Source organism: Leuresthes tenuis, unplaced genomic scaffold (genome assembly GCF_036924035.1).
Source record: "Leuresthes tenuis unplaced genomic scaffold, fLeuTen1.0.hap1 SCAF_2, whole genome shotgun sequence".
In the NCBI taxonomy this organism is placed as follows: Eukaryota; Metazoa; Chordata; class Actinopteri; order Atheriniformes; family Atherinopsidae; genus Leuresthes; species Leuresthes tenuis.
Window position 1 is genome coordinate 1,131,484 of NW_027325356.1, and position 21,546 is coordinate 1,153,029.

Sequence of the window (21,546 nt, forward strand, 5' to 3'; positions counted from 1 at the left end):
GAACCCTTCAGAACATCTAAAATGATCCGTTTTCCTGACTGGTCTGAACTTGGCTCCCTTCAGATCGTGTTGGAACGGTTTCAGTTTCAGATGGAGACACTGAATGAGCTTTGAGGCGTTCTGCTGCAAACAGGACGCCTCGCTGGTTCTGGTGTCTCAGGCTGATGGTTCTGGTGTCTCAGGCTGATGGTTCTGTGTCTCAGGCTGATGGTTCTGGTGTCTCATCTCTCTCAGTACTCCATCCATTCATGCTGTTTAACCGCCGCTTCTGCCTCTTTTGGGCAGAAAACTCAACTCAAATGAAAAGTTTTGATCAGTTTCAGAACATTTTCTGCTCCGACTGGTTGTTTCTGAGCGCACGTGTCATTTCCCGCGTGCACGTGGAGTCCAACCAGCAGCCGGTTTGACATGCCGATGTGAGCGCTACAGCCGCAGCTTTCCTCTCATCATCTGATCGACTCGGCAGCTGAAAGCAAACCTCAACTTTCAGGCTCGAAACTAAACAAAGAACCGTTCTGCAGGAAGCCAGCTGAGCAGCACAGACTCTGACAATAGCTCCAGTGTTTGTCCACCTGATCCGTGTCCCGGGACTGAGTCAGCAGAAAGCAGAACCTGGACAGAACCTGGGACTCAGCCGGCAGAAAACAGAACCTGGGACTCAGCCAGCAGAAATCAGAACCTGGGACTCGACCGGCAGAAAACAGAACCTGGGCAGAACCTGGGACTCAGCAGAAAGCAGAAAACAGAACCTGGGACTCAGCCAGCAGAAAACAGAACCTGGGACTCGGCCGGCAGAAAACAGAACCTGGGACTCAGCAGAAAGCAGAAAACAGAACCTGGGACTCAGCAGAAAGCAGAAAACAGAACCTGGGACTCGGCCGGCAGAAAACAGAACCTGGGACTCAGCAGAAAGCAGAAAACAGAACCTGGGACTCGGCCGGCAGAAAGCAGAACCAAACAAACGGTCAGCTCACCTGTTGGACCCGCTGACAGGTGTCCTCTCTCCCTGCTGAGCTCCACTCACGCTCAGGTATGACTCACCGTTCCTTTCCTCTCTGCACACTCATGAAAAAATGCAGCCACGCTGGTGTCTCAGTCCCCTCCCCCCCCCCGTTTAATCCTGCAGCCGGCGTCTGACTCACCGTCCAATGAGAGGTCCTTCTTCCAGAGCTCCTGCAGGCAGGGGGCGTGGCCGATGTCCCAGGTCTTTCTGGTACTGAACATGACCGCCGGGCTGAGCAGAGCGCTGGACCGCTGGACCGGCTGGAGACAGACAGACGGACACAAAGCGTCAGAACTGGAACCAGCTGCTGGTTCTGGTACCTGTTAGGGTCAAACCGGACGACGACCCGCCCCGAAACCAGAACCCATTTACTGACCCAGACGAACACAGACCGGGCCGGCGGTCCTGATGGACCCCAGGATGAAAAACTTACTTTTTTACCACTTTTATGAGTTTACTGAAACAATCCTGCTGTTTAACATCTGGTTCCATCTAATGAGATGAAATTAAATCTTTCACATTCGATACAGTTTAAAGTTTTTAAGTGTTTTAACCGACTGTGTGGAGTTCTGTAAGATATGAGGAACCACTGAGTTCAATAAACAGGTTTTCCCCACCCGACACCTCCCTCCTGATGGAGCAACACTTTGTTTCTGTGACATCATCACATTAAAGCAGAGGGTTTCTGAGCATGTGCAGAAGCAAACCAGGAAGCTACAAATCTTATTCCACACAAACGGTTCAGAAGGTCGAGGCCATCTTTAACTCCAGCGTTCCGGTTTCAGAACCTTCAGGGCCCGGTCCAACAGCGTGTTCAGAACCTTCCTGACTGAGTGAAATGAGCTGGAAGCATGAGAAGAGCAGCCAGGATCAGAGCTGATCCTCCAAATACTCAGGAAAGGATCTACGATCTCCTTTAGGAAACACCGGACCGTCCTTCCTGAGAGGAAGGAGCTCCGACGCTTCCTTAAGGATCTCCTTTAGGAAACACCGGACCGTCCTTCATGAGAGAAAGGAGCTCCGACGCTTCCTTAAGGATCTCCTTTAGGAAACACCGGACCGTCCTTCCTGAGAGAAAGGAGCTCCGACGCTTCCTTAAGGATCTCCTTTAGGAAACACCGGACCGTCCTTCAGGAGAGAAAGGAGCTCCGACGCTTCCTTAAGGATCTCCTTTAGGAAACACCGGACCGTCCTTCCTGAGAGAAAGGAGCTCCGACGCTTCCTTAAGGATCTCCTTTAGGAAACACCGGACCGTCCTTCAGGAGAGAAAGGAGCTCCGACGCTTCCTTAAGGATCTCCTTTAGGAAACACCGGACCGTCCTTCCTGAGAGAAAGGAGCTCCGACGCTTCCTTAAGGATCTCCTTTAGGAAACACCGGACCGTCCTTCATGAGAGAAAGGAGCTCCGACGCTTCCTTAAGGATCTCCTTTAGGAAACACCGGACCGTCCTTCATGAGAGAAAGGAGCTCCGACGCTTCCTTAAGGATCTCCTTTAGGAAACACCGGACCGTCCTTCATGAGAGAAAGGAGCTCCGACGCTTCCTTAAGGATCTCCTTTAGGAAACACCGGACCGTCCTTCAGGAGAGAAAGGAGCTCTGACGCTTCCTTAAGGATCTCCTTTAGGAAACACCGGACCGTCCTTCAGGAGAGAAAGGAGCTCCGACGCTTCCTTAAGGATCTCCTTTAGGAAACACCGGACCGTCCTTCCTGAGAGAAAGGAGCTCCGACGCTTCCTTAAGGATCTCCTTTAGGAAACACCGGACCGTCCTTCAGGAGAGAAAGGAGCTCCGACGCTTCCTTAAGGATCTCCTTTAGGAAACACCGGACCGTCCTTCCTGAGAGAAAGGAGCTCCGACGCTTCCTTAATGATCTCCTTTAGGAAACACCGGACCGTCCTTCCTGAGAGAAAGGAGCTCCGACGCTTCCTTAAGGATCTCCTTTAGGAAACACCGGACCGTCCTTCCTGAGAGAAAGGAGCTCCGACGCTTCCTTAAGGATCTCCTTTAGGAAACACCGGACCGTCCTTCCTGAGAGAAAGGAGCTCCGACGCTTCCTTAAGGATCTCCTTTAGGAAACACCGGACCGTCCTTCCTGAGAGAAAGGAGCTCCGACGCTTCCTTAAGGATCTCCTTTAGGAAACACCGGACCGTCCTTCCTGAGAGAAAGGAGCTCCGACGCTTCCTTAAGGATCTCCTTTAGGAAACACCGGACCGTCCTTCCTGAGAGAAAGGAGCTCCGACGCTTCCTTAAGGATCTCCTTTAGGAAACACCGGACCGTCCTTCATGAGAGAAAGGAGCTCCGACGCTTCCTTAAGGATCTCCTTTAGGAAACACCGGACCGTCCTTCAGGAGAGAAAGGAGCTCCGACGCTTCCTTAAGGATCTCCTTTAGGAAACACCGGACCGTCCTTCCTGAGAGAAAGGAGCTCCGACGCTTCCTTAAGGATCTCCTTTAGGAAACACCGGACCGTCCTTCAGGAGAGAAAGGAGCTCCGACGCTTCCTTAAGGATCTCCTTTAGGAAACACCGGACCGTCCTTCCTGAGAGAAAGGAGCTCCGACGCTTCCTTAAGGATCTCCTTTAGGAAACACCGGACCGTCCTTCCTGAGAGAAAGGAGCTCCGACGCTTCCTTAAGGATCTCCTTTAGGAAACACCGGACCGTCCTTCAGGAGAGAAAGGAGCTCCGACGCTTCCTTAAGGATCTCCTTTAGGAAACACCGGACCATCCTTCATGAGAGAAAGGAGCTCCGACGCTTCCTTAAGGATCTCCTTTAGGAAACACCGGACCGTCCTTCCTGAGAGAAAGGAGCTCCGACGCTTCCTTAAGGATCTCCTTTAGGAAACACCGGACCGTCCTTCATGAGAGAAAGGAGCTCCGATGCTTCCTTAAGGATCTCCTTTAGGAAACACCGGACCGTCCTTCCTGAGAGAAAGGAGCTCCGACGCTTCCTTAAGGATCTCCTTTAGGAAACACCGGACCGTCCTTCAGGAGAGAAAGGAGCTCCGACGCTTCCTTAAGGATCTCCTTTAGGAAACACCGGACCGTCCTTCCTGAGAGAAAGGAGCTCCGACGCTTCCTTAAGGATCTCCTTTAGGAAACACCGGACCGTCCTTCATGAGAGAAAGGAGCTCCGATGCTTCCTTAAGGATCTCCTTTAGGAAACACCGGACCGTCCTTCCTGAGAGAAAGGAGCTCCGACGCTTCCTTAAGGATCTCCTTTAGGAAACACCGGACCGTCCTTCAGGAGAGAAAGGAGCTCCGACGCTTCCTTAAGGATCTCCTTTAGGAAACACCGGACCGTCCTTCATGAGAGAAAGGAGCTCCGACGCTTCCTTAAGGATCTCCTTTAGGAAACACCGGACCGTCCTTCATGAGAGAATGGAGCTCCGACGCTTCCTTAAGGATCTCCTTTAGGAAACACCGGACCGTCCTTCAGGAGAGAAAGGAGCCCCGACGCTTCCTTAAGGATCTCCTTTAGGAAACACCGGACCGTCCTTCCTGAGAGAAAGGAGCTCCGACGCTTCCTTAAGGATCTCCTTTAGGAAACACCGGACCATCCTTCATGAGAGAAAGGAGCTCCGACGCTTCCTTAAGGATCTCCTTTAGGAAACACCGGACCGTCCTTCCTGAGAGAAAGGAGCTCCGACGCTTCCTTAAGGATCTCCTTTAGGAAACACCGGACCGTCCTTCCTGAGAGAAAGGAGCTCCGACGCTTCCTTAAGGATCTCCTTTAGGAAACACCGGACCGTCCTTCATGAGAGAAAGGAGCTCCGACGCTTCCTTAAGGATCTCCTTTAGGAAACACCGGACCGTCCTTCCTGAGAGAAAGGAGCTCCGACGCTTCCTTAAGGATCTCCTTTAGGAAACACCGGACCGTCCTTCCTGAGAGAAAGGAGCTCCGATAATAAAGTAATATTCTATATTTTCCTCTGATATCTGACAGAACCTTCCTGTAGCAACTGGATCAGATCCACCTGCAGCTGTTTCTGGAGCAGATTTACTGCACATCTGGAGTTTCAGACCCACATCCCAGAGTCCTGAAGCAGTTTTGCTCCGTCTGACTTTGACCTGATGGTCAAAGAGGAGATGAAGGGATTAAGCTTTGGACCGAACCCCAGTTCTTCTTAAAATGGTTCTGGGCAGATTCTGAACTCCAGCTGGACTTCCTGCTGCTCTGATCCTCCAACATCAGCACAGCTGCAGAAACTACTTCCTGTGTCTCAGTGACTGAACGCCAGCAGGTGTTACAGGTGAAGTTTACAGCTCCTGTTCTAAAGTTACAGCCCTGACCCGACCCGACAGCCTCCCGCCCTCAGCGCCGTCTCACCAGCTGGACGCCACCCAGCCACAGCCCACCCGTCCTCTCTTACCGGCCCACAGCGAGTCTTCCTCTCCGCAGGATGGACGCCGCGCTGTCGGTCCAGCCAGCTCTTATTGATCAGCGTTCCCACCCAGCCCAGCATGCTACCGTCCACCCACCCACTCGGCACCAGGTCCGGGTCCAGCAGCTGCTCCGAGTCCTGCTGCAGCCACAGCGGCTGACCTGGAGTCAGGAGCCGGTCCACCTCCCCGGCAGCCCGATTAGAAACATCAGATCCTGGAGCAGCAGAACAGGATGAACCCGATAAGCCGATAATCCAGAGAGCAGATGGCCTCTTAACCCTCCACTGACCGTGGGACGGAAAACGGCTCAGACCAGAGCGCTGAATGAGCAACTCTCACTGCGGGGCGTGCACGCTCACGTGCACGCTCACATGCACGCTCACATGCACGCTCACGCCCCGTTACCAGCACCACGGCGCCTCAGGTTGTAAAATGGGGGAACAGCTTTTTATTGAGCCTCTATTTAACATTCATTTGTCCCACATGCAAAAGGAATCATTAATCAGAACCTTTGGTTCTGGTTCCCTGCACCAACATTCAGGTTCAGGTTCAGTAACACAAACTGTTCTGACCAACAGAACCTGAATCAGAACCTGCAGAACCTGCTGGACCGACCCACCTGAAACTGGCTGATAGTTTTGTCAGTAACTAATATTAATTTACAGATGAGTTTAAAGGCTAACTCAGCAGTTTCCTGTCTGAATAAGAGGGTCATGTGACCACAGCTCGGGTTTATTCTGGCTTCACAGAACCGGAACCAGGTTCTGTACAACAGGAGGTCTGCAGGTCTCTGATGAGCCCGACTTCACTCCACCAATTAAAGTAATCGACTTTAAGCTCCAAATCTGATTATTTGTGGAGTGAAACTAAACTCCTGTTCCTTGGTGGCACCGCCGTGCCGAACACTTCGATTCTATCTTTCATAGAAGAAGAACAGCAGCCAATCAGAGGAGCAGGCAACTACCGGAGATAGTTGGCGGCTAGTGTGTGCTGGTGTGTGCACGTGAAAGCCTGAAGGTTACTTTGAGAGGGACACATCAGCTGCTGCTAACTCACAGGAAGCACGGATCGTTCTTGGGTTGAGAAAACGCCGCCATTACCCATAAGACCTCAGTGGAGGTCAGAGCAGCCTCATCCAACCACGTGGAAGCGCTCAGATTCACGTCATCAGAAGCTGCAGATTCTGTGATAGTCAAACCTTCCAGGATTAGAAGCCATAAAATGGCTGACAGCAGAAAATAAATCATTTTAATCTCAAAACTCAACCAAGAAGCAGTCGTTCAGGTTCAGGTGGCGTCTGCAGCCCTCAGAGCGCCACCTGTCTGCAGAGGCTGGCTGCCAACACGGCACCAGTTTGGGTCAAACCCATCCGACAGCAGACAGGAGCAGCTTCTTTAACAGAGCGGGAGCTCCTGAAACACCAGGTGAGTTACCTGCAGGCCGGCCCGAATGAGCCGTCAGTCACATCTGGAGGCGGCTCTGAGCCATCAGCATGTTTCCAACTGGCATCAGACACGCCTCAGCTGCAGACACAACATGGTTTAAGAAGGGATTTGATGATTAAGTGCACCTTCAGCTCCATGCAGCGTCAGTTTTACGTCAAATAAAAGTCAGTAAATCCGACCTGAGATGAGGAACCAACACATGACCGATCCTGTGTCATTATGAATGGAACAAAACCCAGAAGCAGTGAGTCATCAGCAAGTCTGAGCAGGAAAAGGCTGAACAAGGATGGCTTGTTTGGAAGGGCTGCAGGAGAAAGCCTCTTCTCTCTAAAAAGAACATGGCAGCACAGCTTAGGTTTGCAAAGCTGCATCTGAACAAAGCTCAAGACTTCTGGAACAATGTCCTTTGGACAGACCAGAGCAAAGTGGAGATGTTTGGTCCTAATGCACAGCAGCACGTTTGGAGGAAACCAAACACAGCATATCAGCACAAACACCTCATACCAGCTGTCAAGCACGGTGGTGGAGGGCTGATGATCTGGGCTGGTTCTGCAGCCACAGGACCTGGGCACCTTGCAGTCATTGAGTCCACCATGAAAGTCCAGAGTGGATCCGTTCTGATCCGTTTACACCGAGGACGACGTGTAGCGGAGCAAATGGTTATTATTCCACTTCTCCTTCATGTTGCCGTGGTTACGCCATCAGCTGATCACCTGATGGTCGATGCAGGTCAGTCGGTTCCTTTCTAGCAGTTTGTATCTTTTTAACTTCCTTCTTTAAGCCTTTCCATCCCCTGCAGAACGTGTGGATTTAACCTGTCTGACCAGCATTCTCACGTGTTCTGCAGGAGAGAAGAAACGGCCGGTCCAGGTGGAATCAAACCTCCTGAAACTCACCGCAGGACGCCATCAGAGAAAGATGATCTGAACCTGCCAGGATTGGCATGGTTACAGACTGTGGAGCCAACAGAGCGGGTCACATGACTCCTCCCTGCGGTTCCTGTCGCTGCATCTCTAATGAGACACGCTGGATTTTATCTGTTCACCAACATCAGAAGCAGCTCCAGACCACTGAGTGGTGCCTTCCTGTTTAGTTCCACTGCTGCTCAAAGAGTATCATTTACTCTGTTCAGGAAGAGGTTTGCATTTCTGTATATTCTATAGTTTACCTGCAGTCTAAGGAGAGGAGACTCTGTGACACGGAGAAGCTGCTGGATCAGCCGGGAAAATGAGTATCTAACAGGAGTCTTCAGCCTTTTCACGCCTGCTTTGTTTGAGCCGGTTCTACCTTTTTTACTCCCAACAAATCCTACGTTCCATTTCTCCTCACAGCTGGACACATCTGTAAGGCCTCAGCTGGGCTTAACATGCAGAGTTATCCAAGGCAGCGAAATGGACCCTGATCCACCCTTCAGACGGTAAAAAGTTGAATTTTAACAGCAGTACAGAAGATGAAGGAGTTAAAAACACGAGGAGCAGCAGGTTTAACGAATAAAAGGCTCAAACTGAACCGTGAATGGACAGAAACACTCTGAGATCACATGGACCCACAGATTCACTGATCTATAACCTGAGGCAGGGCGTCCTGACCGGCCGCCCCCCCCCAGCAGCCACAGAGTGAATCTATGACCGTTTGTATCCACTCCTCCAGCAGATATGCATCATATGAAGGAGACTGGACCCTTTTACGTCTGCTGATAACATCTCTGTAGCCCAAAAACAGCCCGACCCGGTTCCATCTACAGGAGAACAGCCCGACCCGGTTCCAAGAACCTGTTCCATCTACCGGAGAACAGCCGACCCGGTTCCAAGAACCTGTTCCATCTACCGGAGAACAGCCGACCCGGTTCCAAGAACCTGTTCCATCTACCGGAGAACAGCCGACCCGGCCTCAGACGGCGTTTGGGCCAGGATGGGACAGATTCCCCCCCCACACCCTCAGAGGCTCCTTTCGCTCCTGAAGGAAACCATCTGCAGGATTCTCCACCTGCAAACTTCAGCTCAGACCGCCGTCAGTGGCTCCGCCCACACAGAAGCTGCGGGCTGCAGGTCCAGAGAACACGGACCGCAGCCGGCTGCAGGCGAAAACCAGCGAAGAAGAAACCCACAGCTGAGAAAAGGCTGAAAACAGGAGGATTATCAGGTCGTGAGCAGAGAGCAGCGGCACAAAGACGAGGCTGCAGGCCGCCGTCTGCTCACATTCAGGTCAGGAAACACAAGCCGCCGCTCAGCATCAGGTTACAGGCAGCCCCCCCACCCGCCATCAGCCGGCTCTTACCTCCCTCCCTGCAGGTCCTCACCATCCCTGCATCTTCCTCCCGCTGCAGCCTCGGTGTCGGCACCACCCGCAAACCCCTTCAACGCGCCGCTTCCACCCTGCGTTTCCCCAGCAACAGCACAGCAGCATCACACCTCCCGTGGCCCCGCCTCCTCCTCCTCCGCAGACAGATAAATATTTCAGCCTCAGCTGAGCGGAGGAGCTGCCCCTCCCCCACCGGCAGAGGGAGGAAGGTTTGTTCCTCATGTGAACCGATGGCTTCCAGCATGCTTTTAAGCATCCGAAACCATCAGAATCCGATTCAAACCTCCTTCAGTTTTACAAATAAATGAAAAACCATCAGAATCCGATTCAAACCTCCTTCAGTTTTACAAATAAATGAAAAACCATCAGAATCCGATTCAAACCTCCTTCAGTTTTACAAATAAGTGAAAAACCATCAGAATCCGATTCAAACCTCCTTCAGTTTTACAAATAAATGAAAAACCATCAGAATCCGATTCAAACCTCCTTCAGTTTTACAAATAAGTGAAAAACCATCAGAATCCGATTCAAACCTCCTTCAGTTTTACAAATAAGTGAAAAACCATCAGAATCTGATTCAAACCTCCTTCAGTTTTACAAATAAGTGAAAAACCATCAGAATCCGATTCAAACCTCCTTCAGTTTTACAAATAAGTGAAAAACCATCAGAATCTGATTCAAACCTCCTTCAGTTTTACAAATAAGTGAAAAACCAAATATTTCAGAAATAAAAGGTCCAATTGAGCCTTTTTATGCTCCCAGACGCAGCTTCAGCCGTGTCTGAAACAGACATTAAAGGTCTTTTCTCACCTGTTGTCAGACCGAGTTTCAGGGTCTAAATGGACCGGCACCACAGCCCAGTCTGAGCTCTGAAACATCCCAAAACCCCCTGAAACAGTGCGGTGACGGTGCAACTCTGGGTGGAACCACATCTCTTCTTCTTCTGGCTCCAGTCAGACGTCCTTTAAGAGGATTTATTCAGAACTTTACCTGCTGGGTTCTGCTTTATTCACTGAGCTTTGGTCTGAGTTAGTGGCAGTTTTAGCTGGTTTTAGTGGCTCTTACAGCTGTTCTCATCCAGCTGTTCTCATCCAGCTGTGCAGCACCTTGGTTTAAACTTAAATAAACTCGGCTTTGACTTAACTAAAAGTTTCCTTAAACACATCATATCAGAGGAAATGCATTCAGGGATGATTCTGCAGCTGAAATAAGAACTTTTTACTCTTTTTTATAAGAAGGTTTCAGGTTCAGAGTCAGAGCAGCGACACAGAAGCTGGGAAACTTCTCACAGGACGATTCTTCCCATCGCACCGAACTCTGATCAAATCGATCAGCTCAGCTACAGAATAAGGAACCGACTCTGAAATCTGCCGGGTTTGTTTGCTCTTTCATTGGTTCCCCCACAGCCTGGTGACAGGCGTTTAAAGGCTGAAACATCCTCCTGCAGCATCACATCACAGCGTTAGTGCAGATTTAAACCAAACAACAAAATGAGCAGTCGGAGCAGATTACCTTCATCATGGGATGACGATGGTTGCATAACTGATGCGACTCGACCCAGAACACCGGGTCAGAGGATTCCAGCAGAGTCACATGACCACAGCTGGGTTTAATGTGCAAAATCATTTCATTTCAAACATCTGATGAAGAATTTATTTAAAATACTGTGTTCAGCAGCGTTTAAAACGGATTAAAAGTTATAATAATAATTATTATTATAACAATTATAATTATATTATATATTATTGTTATAATTACATTGTTACATTAAAATGTCTTTTTAATGTTTTACAGTTTTATCTTTGCGACGGTTTCCTTCTTAAACAAGCGACTGCAGGTCAGCACCGATCGGTTCAGAGTGATGATCAATAAAAAGGGCTGCAGCCCATCCCAGCTGCCATTGGTCAGAGGAAGGGGACAGCAGCACAGGTCGGCAGCTCACAGGCCCACACAGAGACAAACAATCACTCCTCGGGACAACTTAGAGTCACCAGTTAACCTGACAGCATGTTGCTGGATGGAAGCCGGAGAAGCTTTAAGACTATCCGGGCAGACAGAGACTGCAGACAGAGCGCTAACAGTAAAGGAGGAGGATCACAGAGCTGGTTAACAACAGATGGTGGAATCCTGGACCTGGCTGCAGGAACAACTCTAACAGCTCTCTGCTCAGCTTTAAGACTATCCGGGCAGACAGAGACTGCAGACAGAGCGCTAACAGTAAAGGAGGAGGATCACAGAGCTGGTTAACAACAGATGGTGGAATCCTGGACCTGGCTGCAGGAACAACTCTAACAGCTCTCTGCTCAGCTTTAAGACTATCCGGGCAGACAGAGACTGCAGACAGAGCGCTAACAGTAAAGGAGGAGGATCACAGAGCTGGTTAACAACAGATGGTGGAATCCTGGACCTGGCTGCAGGAACAACTCTAACAGCTCTCTGCTCAGCTTTAAGACTATCCGGGCAGACAGAGACTGCAGACAGAGCGCTAACAGTAAAGGAGGAGGATCACAGAGCTGGTTAACAACAGATGGTGGAATCCTGGACCTGGCTGCAGGAACAACTCTAACAGCTCTCTGCTCAGCTTTAAGACTATCCGGGCAGACAGAGACTGCAGACAGAGCGCTAACAGTAAAGGAGGAGGATCACAGAGCTGCTTAACAACAGATGGTGGAAGTTTCTGTCCATGTTGTCTGCTGAGAGTTCACCTGAGTTACCTGCTGATGCTGTGTGTGACATCATCAGCCGAGTTGTTGCTAAGCAACGGAAACAACAGCCCAACCCACTGATGGAGACCTCTGAAGGTTCCTACCTTCCTCTCTGCTGCACTTGGTTTATGTTTTATTTTGTTCTCTGTAACAACAGCTGGAAGCAGGTCCAGTCAGAGGTGTTCTGACCTGTTCTGACCCGGCCCAACAGAACTCTATTCTTTCCTGCTCTTTAACATAAAAATCATCATCGTATGAATTCTTTTTAAGGTTTTTGTTTTTACAGGATTAAAAATTTGGGTTATTTTGGTTTTTAATTTAGAACCGAACAGAAACTAAAGTTCTGGTTCTGCTCCAGCCCGACCTCCTCACCTGGACTCTCTTCCTGCTCCGCTTCCCTTCGGCTCTTTGCTCCTCAGCCTTCGCAGCGCCGCCCCCCCCACCCTCGCTCCTGCGCGCCCCCCTGACCTCGGCGCCATCTTCATGGCGCTCCGACGGCTCCGGGCTCCCTCCGGGCTCCTTGTTGCTCCGCCTCCTGAGGAGGCCGTGCAGCGTCAGAACGGCCAGCGTGCAGAGGACATACATGACCCCGTCCCCACAGGTCCAGACGCCGGCTACATCCGTTGACTCTGGGTCGGGTCGGTCCAGGCAGCAGCTCCAGGCGGATCAGGTGCTTCCACCCTGCATGTCTCCTTCCAGCTGAGCGCCGCTCATCTGCTCCGTTTTAATCCTGCTGCTGCGCTCACGCTGTTAAAGTTAATCCCGCCCCCCCCTCACCTGTTTCACCTCTGTCCCGGTCCCACCCTTCAGCGCCGGCGCCACACTTCCAGGGAACTCATAAAACCTGAACCTTGTCCCGTAACCAGAACCGGCAGCGTCGGTCTCTCAGTGAAACTCGACCCTCGCCCGGCTGCAGGCAGGCGCTGTCCGGTCAGTCCAACCCTCCGAGTCCCACATGTTCACGGGTCAGGGTGAGCGGGTCAGCAGGTGAAGAGTTCTGAACCAACAGAACCCGGCAGGCTTTCAGCTCCACTGGTTCTGGAAGAGTTCCCACTGGTTTAAATCCAGAGTTTCCATCCCAAACCTTTCAACACAGAATCAGAGAAAGTTCTGTGAAATACGGGTCCCTGCAGCCTGGTTCTGGACCCAGCAGGTCCGTGGAGTTCCTTACTTTACGGTTTCTGGTTCCGTCTGTTCCGGCGAGCAGCTCGGCGTGCAGATTAAAGCCGTGGCGGGTCGGGTCTTCGCGGCCCCCCTCCCTTCCTGTCCCGGGACCATCTGCTGCTGCAGGATAAAAGCGTGCAGCGACCCGCGGATCAGCACCAGTGACATAACCAGATCATGCTTCACAATTCATTTCTGGGAACAATGCTGCTCCGAGAAAATCCTCCAATCAGATCAGTGACAAAGCTGCTGTGATTTGACGGGTCATCAGAACCGGTGCCGTTTCTGTTGGGTCGGAGGCAGTTCTTCACAGACCCAAACAGCAGGGTGACCTTTGACCCTCCTATATGCTGAGACTGGACCCGGTGGGAGTCACAGCCAGAGAATCCTGATACTCGCATGTGATTGGCTGCAGTCGGGTCAGAACCTCGCACCATATAGCGCCGACCCATCCTAAAGTGGACTGTAAACAGAGCTGGGAATGTTTCTGGAACAAAAGGAGGCATGTTTACGGTCCGCCGACCACTTTCAGGGTCCTAATGAGGGGGGCGGAGCCTCAGCAGGAAACGCTCGCTCCAATTTGTGTCACAGCGGCCCAGAAGAGTCCCAGCAGAGCCCAACAGAGGCTGTGCATCTTATAGAGGAGGATCCAACGGAACCAGAGCACACGCCGACCCAAAATTAAGCTGGAGTCTGAAAGTTCAACTCCTCGGTGCTAAAAACAGCCGCAGCGGCGCCACGAAACGACTCAAACCGACAAGAACCCAAGGACAAGAGCAAGGACCTGGGATTTCCTGCGTTCACTCTGACCTCCTGCAGCTGACCTCAGGTCCCACACCGATGGCATCGGGGGGGTTAATGTGCAGCCAGCAGGGATAAAACCTGAAGGCTCACATTAACGGAGAATAAAACAGAATAAAACAGCGGATCAACGTTAAAATATCTGAGTTTAAGATAAAGAAGATATTTGCTCTGATGTACAACTTCAACATTTACCACAACAGCAGAAAGTGGGCTGTTTTTCTCTGTTTGAGCTGTTTTTCTCTGTTTTTCTCTGTTTTTCTCTGACTCCACCTCTTTCTGCACCTGAATGATCAGCAGCAGGTGAAGCTCCTGCAGGTTAAAACGCCTCCGAGCGGTTACTGGATCAGCCGGTTCTGATGTTGACTTTTCCCTTTGGATTCACACTTTTATTTCACTCAACATGCATGAACTCTCTTCAGCTGAGGACAGGCAGAGGCAGGCTCTGGCTCGGTCCGGTAGTTGCAGCATTCTGCCTCCGGGGGGCAGTGCAGGCGTGAGTTTGTCTGGAGTTTCTGACCAGAAGAAGCTCAGAGGTTTTACAGCTGCTTCTCACTGGAAAACATGTTTTACGAGTTAAACTCAGTCGTGTTTGTTCCTTTTAAACTCAAATCTGACTTCTTTCCGTCCACATCAAACCAAACGGCTTTAAAATACAGTGAAAACCAACAGAAAGTTCTGCTTCTTTTAATATTTTTGTCATTTTGTCTTTAATATCCATCTGAAGCAGAGGAAGAAGTTTATATTTGGTGGTTTTCAGATTCCCAAAACTCAGCATACACCCACTTAAGCTCAGAGCTATTTCAGGAGGAAATTACAGAGCAGCCGGGTGGAAACACACACACTAACACACACACAGTAACACACACACAGTAACACACACAGTAACACACACACACTGTAACACACACACACACACACACACAGTAACACACACTGTAACACACACACACTAACACACACACACACACAGTAACACACACAGTAACACACACACACACACACACAGTAACACACACACACACACACACTCTAACACACACACACACAGTAACACACACTCTGAAAAAAGGAAAACAGGAAGCAGAAAGAAGAGAAAAGCTGACAGAGGAGGAAACTTGGGGAGGAGTTTTGTGTTTAGATCTCAGCCCTAAAACAGAACTTCATGTTCCTGATTCCAACGTTATCCTGCAGGAAACCCCCCCCCCCCCGACAATCCTCGAGGATGAGGATCTCTAATTTGACAGGAAGTTACAGCAGCTTCCTCTCAGTCTCAGCTCGATCTTTGGCTTCACTTCGCTGGTTTCCTACAAAGTTCAACACATCCAGACTTTCTTTGTGTCGCCCTCAGACCCTAAAGCCCCCCCCAGACCCTAAAGCCCCCCATAGACCCCAAAGCCGCCCTCAGACCCTAAAGCCCCCCATAGACCCCAAAGCCGCCCCCAGACCCTAAAGCCGCCCCCTGACCCCAAAGCCGCCCCCAGACCCTAAAGCCGCCCCCTGACAGAAACTCTTCAGGGTCCGTTTGCCCTCATAAAACAGGATCTTTCACCCTTTAAACTGGACTCTGGACATTAAGGTTAAGAACAATTTAAATATTATCAAATCAGTTCCTTTTTTCTAACTCTCAAAGTGTAAAAAAACTAACATTTAAAAGGAACCATCCGTCCATCATCTTCCCCTCATCTGAGGTCGGGTCAGAACCGACGGGTCCAGGAGTTAAACCCAGACATACACCCAGCGTATCGTCACCTTTGACCTTTACAGTGGGATCTGTAGCAGGAAGCAGAGGAGCATCATGGGAGATTTGGCTTAACAGCTCCCCCTGCTGGACTCGGACCACCTGAGTCTGCAGCCTGGTTTCACACACACACACGTGCACGCACACGTGCACGCACACGTGCACGCCTCAGAGCCACTGAGATGAGACGCATGATGAAACTGTAACTGGCGCCCAGCAGCCAGATGTTGGAGTCAGACGAGTGAAAAACAAGCTTAATGTGATCAGAGCTCGTTAGAAGCAGCATGTGAGACGAGTCTCAGCTCGAGCTGGACCTTCCTCATCGGTCCCGCTCCAGAACAAACCGGGCTCCTCTCAGAACACATTCCTGCAGTTTTTACATGAGCTCAGATTCAGCAGAACCAGCATCATGTGACAGAACAGCTGGGAGCAGTAAAACAGATTCTTTCCAGATTTCACAGTTTGTAGTGAGCCATCCTGTTTGTTTAGAGGATCTTTGGCATTTATCCAGCTGCACGTGCACTGTGCAAACAAGCCATTCAGCTGCTGTAACAGCGTGCACGTCGAGTTATTTCCGTCCAGATTTAACCGTTAAAAAACATTCCATAAAAGTTCAAATGATTCATGAACAAACAAACGTTTTACTGGATCTGAGGACAGCTCCACGTTTCCCACTGTGCAGCAGCCCAACATCTGGAAACATCTGGAACAGCTGCTGTCCCAGTCCTGTCTGATAGAGGATCCCCGACTCTTCTTTGTTGCATCTAAATGTTTTCAGGTGGTGAAATAGCCAGACTGCAGCAGCTGGACTGCAGCAGCTGGACTGCAGCAGCTGGACTGCAGCAGCTGGACTGCAGCAGCTGGACTGCAGCAGCTGGACTGCAGCAGCTGGACTGCAGCAGCTGGACTGCAGCAGCTGGACTGCAGCAGCCGGACTGCAGCAGCCGGACTGCAGCAGCTGGACTCTTCTGCTATGAAGCTGGAACAGATGCAGGATGTGTTTTAACTTTGTCCTGCTGAAATGTTTCAGGCCTTCCCTGAGGAAGCTGCAGATGTTGCTCTAACAGCTGTTCATACCTTTCAGCTCTGATGGAGCCTTCCAGATGTTTATGCATTCGGACTTAAAGGTGGGTATGAACCCATGTCACCTGCAGTCTTACCACTACACCATGTGCAGGGTTCCAGTTCCAGAGGCACTGGGAGATTTTAGGAGATTCAACCCGAGACTGAAGATGCTGAATCTGCATTAAACTGATAATTCTGAACAAACTTCCAGCACAGACCCGAAAGAGCAGAAATCAGCAAAACCATTTGTTTTCTTTCAATGAGCTTCAGCTCAGAGCTGAAAAAGGTCAGCTGGACCCAGCAGAGGCAGTGGCTGAACCCTGAACCCAGTGGCTGAACCCTCTGTTGAGCAGAACCTCATCCAGAACTTCGCCGACTCCACTGAAATGGTGATTAAACTGTTTGATTCACAGAACGTGTGAATTCTCTCAAAGGAAGGTGGACAAAAGCCCGAGCACCAAACCGCACGTTTCCTTCATCTTCACTGTCGTGGGTTCCGGTAAAATGTTCCGACCCAAACGCAGGAGCCACAGGACAAGAAAAAAGTAAGTAAAAACAAAAGGAAGACTGAGCAGGAAACAGAACCGAAGCAACAACGACGAGGGAACTGATCCAAGGAAAACCTGGAGAATAAACACTGAAGGAATGATGCACCGAGGGTGAGAACCGAGGGTGAGAACCGAGAGTTACAACAGAGGGTGAGAACCGAGAGTTACAACAGAGGGTAGGAACCGACCCAAAGCACAGGACCAAGTGAAACAGGAACCATCAGAAAGCGTCACAGTCACTGTTTGAACGGATGTTACAGAGTCGTGATGAAGAGAAAAATCTTTCCGTTCTTACAGTTAAAACTCGCTGAAGCTGGTACCCTGAGGTTCTGCTGAGTGGGATCCGTCCATCATGTGCTTCTCAGCCCAAACACTCCATCAGCACCGGCTCTCAACTCCTTCAGTGGTTCTGACGGCACGACAGAAAGTGTGTCTGAGTTCTTGCTGCTGAGGAACCGAAGGGACCCCACCAGGACAGGTGATGGGGTCCCGTAAGGACCCAAACAAAAGGAACCCGACAGAAGAGTCACGGCAGTTTATGGGATGTTCCAGCAGCCGGAGTCACAGCGGTTTATGGGATGTTTCAGCAGCCGGAGTCACAGCAGTTTATGGGATGTTTCAGCAGCCGGAGTCACAGCAGTTTATGGGATGTTTCAGCAGCCGGAGTCACGGCAGTTTATGGGATGTTTCAGCAGCCGGAGTCACAGCGGTTTATGGGATGTTTGAGCAGCCGGAGTCACAGCAGTTTATGGGATGTTTCAGCAGCCGGAGTCACAGCGGTTTATGGGATGTTTCAGCAGCCAGAGTCACAGCGGTTTATGGGATGTTTCAGCAGCCGGAGTCACAGCAGTTTATGGGATGTTTCAGCAGCCCGAGTCACAGCAGTTTATGGGATGTTTCAGCAGCCCGAGTCACAGCAGTTTATGGGATGTTTCAGCAGTTTATGGGATGTTTCAGCAGTTTATGGGATGTTTCAGCAGCCAGAGTCACAGCGGTTTATGGGATGTTTCAGCAGCCGGAGTCACAGCAGTTTATGGGATGTTTCAGCAGCCCGAGTCACAGCAGTTTATGGGATGTTTCAGCAGCCGGAGTCACAGCAGTTTATGGGATGTTTCAGCAGTTTATGGGATGTTTCAGCAGTTTATGGGATGTTTCAGCAGCCAGAGTCACAGCGGTTTATGGGATGTTTCAGCAGCCGGAGTCACAGCAGTTTATGGGATGTTTCAGCAGCCCGAGTCACAGCAGTTTATGGGATGTTTCAGCAGCCGGAGTCACAGCAGTTTATGGGATGTTTCAGCAGCCGGAGTCACAGCAGTTTATGGGATGTTTCAGCAGCCGGAGTCACAGCGGTTTATGGGATGTTTCAGCAGCCGGAGTCACGGCGGTTTATGGGATGTTTCAGCAGCCGGAGTCACAGCAGTTTATGGGATGTTTCAGCAGCCAGAGTCACAGCAGTTTATGGGATGTTTCAGCAGCCGGAGTCACAGCAGTTTATGGGATGTTTCAGCAGCCGGAGTCACAGCAGTTTATGGGATGTTTCAGCAGCCGGAGTCACAGCAGTTTATGGGATGTTTCAGCAGCCGGAGTCTCAGCGGTTTATGGGATGTTTCAGCAGCCGGAGTCACGGCAGTTTATGGGATGTTTCAGCAGCCGGAGTCACAGCAGTTTATGGGATGTTTCAGCAGCCGGAGTCACAGCGGTTTATGGGATGTTTCAGCAGCCAGAGTCACAGCAGTTTATGGGATGTTTCAGCAGCCGGAGTCACAGCGGTTTATGGGATGTTTCAGCAGCCAGAGTCACAGCAGTTTATGGGATGTTTCAGCAGCCAGAGTCACAGCAGTTTATGGGATGTTTCAGCAGCCGGAGTCACAGCAGTTTATGGGATGTTTCAGCAGCCGGAGTCACAGCAGTTTATGGGATGTTTCAGCAGCCGGAGTCACAGCGGTTTATGGGATGTTTCAGCAGCCAGAGTCACAGCAGTTTATGGGATGTTTCAGCAGCCAGAGTCACAGCAGTTTATGGGATGTTTCAGCAGCCGGAGTCACAGCAGTTTATGGGATGTTTCAGCAGCCGGAGTCACAGCGGTTTATGGGATGTTTCAGCAGCCGGAGTCACAGCAGTTTATGGGATGTTTCAGCAGCCGGAGTCACGGCAGTTTATGGGATGTTTCAGCAGCCGGAGTCACGGCAGTTTATGGGATGTTTCAGCAGCCGGAGTCACGGCAGTTTATGGGATGTTTCAGCAGCCGGAGTCACAGCAGTTTATGGGATGTTTCAGCAGCCGGAGTCACAGCGGTTTATGGGATGTTTCATCAGCCGGAGTCACAGCAGTTTATGGGATGTTTCAGCAGCCGGAGTCACAGCGGTTTATGGGATGTTTCAGCAGCCGGAGTCACAGCAGTTTATGGGATGTTTCAGCAGCCAGAGTCACAGCAGTTTATGGGATGTTTCAGCAGCCAGAGTCACAGCAGTTTATGGGATGTTTCAGCAGCCAGAGTCACAGCAGTTTATGGGATGTTTCAGCAGCCGGAGTCACAGCAGTTTATGGGATGTTTCAGCAGCCAGAGTCACAGCAGTTTATGGGATGTTTCAGCAGCCAGAGTCACAGCAGTTTATGGGATGTTTCAGCAGCCGGAGTCACGGCAGTTTATGGGATGTTTCAGCAGCCGGAGTCACAGCAGTTTATGGGATGTTTCAGCAGCCGGAGTCACAGCGGTTTATGGGATGTTTCAGCAGCCGGAGTCACAGCAGTTTATGGGATGTTTCAGCAGCCGGAGTCACGGCAGTTTATGGGATGTTTCAGCAGCCGGAGTCACGGCAGTTTATGGGATGTTTCAGCAGCCGGAGTCACGGCAGTTTATGGGATGTTTCAGCAGCCGGAGTCACGGCAGTTTATGGGATGTTTCAGCAGCCGGAGTCACGGCAGTTTATGGGATGTTTCAGCAGCTGGAGTCACAGCAGTTTATGGGATGTTCCAGCAGCCGGAGTCACGGCAGTTTATGGGATGTTTCAGCAGCCGGAGTCACAGCAGTTTATGGGATGTTTCAGCAGCTGGAGTCACAGCAGTTTATGGGATGTTCCAGCAGCTGGAGTCACAGCAGTTTATGGGATGTTTCAGCAGCCGGAGTCACAGCGGTTTATGGGATGTTTCAGCAGCCGGAGTCACAGCAGTTTATGGGATGTTTCAGCAGCCGCTGCCTCCACAGAGCCTCTGCAGACACTCAGTTTTTCCAGCCCCTTCCCACAGCCTCCAAAGTTTCCGTTTCTTCTTCTGTTGTATAAAACTGAATGAGTCTGAGGCGTTAAACTGACTCACTGAAGCAGAAAGGAGCGACGCTCCGCCTCAAAGCTCCTGAGGAGGAGCCAGAAGAAGAAAACTGGGAGCTGGAGGGTTAAAAAACCCAAAGGCTCCGTCTGTTCCACGTCTGAAGTGTGACGAGACTTCCTCTGATGTGGCTGCAGCCAGAAGTTATTTATAGTCGTGTTGAGCTGCAGCGGTCAGAGAGCAGACCCGCCCTGCAGGCCGGCCGCCTGCAGACACCGATGTTACGGAGATGACTCCGCCACGGCTGCAGGGACAGGAAGTCAGGGAGCGCCGCCGCCTCCAGGTCCTCACAGGGAGGGAAAAACCTGCCCCCCCGTCTGCTGTCTGAGAGCCGGACGGGTTTACTGCCACCGCCAACCGCTACGCCACCGGGTCGGTTCTGCCTGGGTCTGAAAGCAGCGCCAGGACCCGGCTGCAGCTCCTCATGTGACCCAAACGCAGCTCAGAGAGGCGAAGCTGCAGCTGTTCCACATCCAAACATGAATCAGCTCAAATATAAAACCAATTTATCCACTTTTATCTGCTGTGACGTTTCAGCAGCACATTTCTCAGCTTCAACACATCATTAAACGCATGATTAAACACAAAAGGTCACAGTTTGGGGTCACGAACGCTGCCTTAACGTCTCATTTCAGCGTCTCAGACAGAGGCATCCAGCCCAGGGGGAGAAACGTGGCTCAGATGCACAAACAGCTGCTCAAACAGCTGCTACAGAGCAGGTAACGTCAGAGGGATCCTGTCAGGGTGTCCCTATGACTGAGGGGGGGCCGGTGGGAGGAGCCTACAGAGCAAAGACCTGTTGGACATTTATACGGTGGAAAAGACGCTTTTTTTCATTTTGTTGCTCAAATAGAAAAAACAAACAGTTTTTAATCATTTCTTTGTGGTTTTGTTTTAAAGAAAGAAAACAGAAAACACGGTTTACAGTCCATCATCAAACCCAACATCTGTAAAGCATCTGGAGTTTGAGAAGTGGGGACAGCAGCAGATGCAGCAGATGCAGCAGATGCTGCAGCAGCACAGGTGTGAACACTCACCTGGTGAGACGCCCTGTTGATGCTAAC

The 21,546-nt window shown here is 50.8% G+C and overlaps 1 protein-coding gene across 2 annotated transcripts in view; it reads right to left on the minus strand.

Moving 5' to 3' along the window:
• The window catches only part of kifc3 (kinesin family member C3), a 30,992-nt gene extending 21,732 nt beyond the window's left edge, over nucleotides 1–9,260 (minus strand). For both annotated transcript variants that reach the window (XM_072379799.1, XM_072379798.1), the window contains exons 1-2: nucleotides 9,111–9,260; nucleotides 1,143–1,263 (exon numbers count right to left, since the gene is read on the minus strand). In XM_072379799.1, the coding sequence (XP_072235900.1) occupies nucleotides 1,143–1,224 (82 nt within the window). In that variant the 5' untranslated portion in view covers nucleotides 1,225–1,263; nucleotides 9,111–9,260. The remainder of the gene's footprint in view (nucleotides 1–1,142; nucleotides 1,264–9,110) is intronic.
• Nucleotides 9,261–21,546: the final 12,286 nt, after the last annotated feature.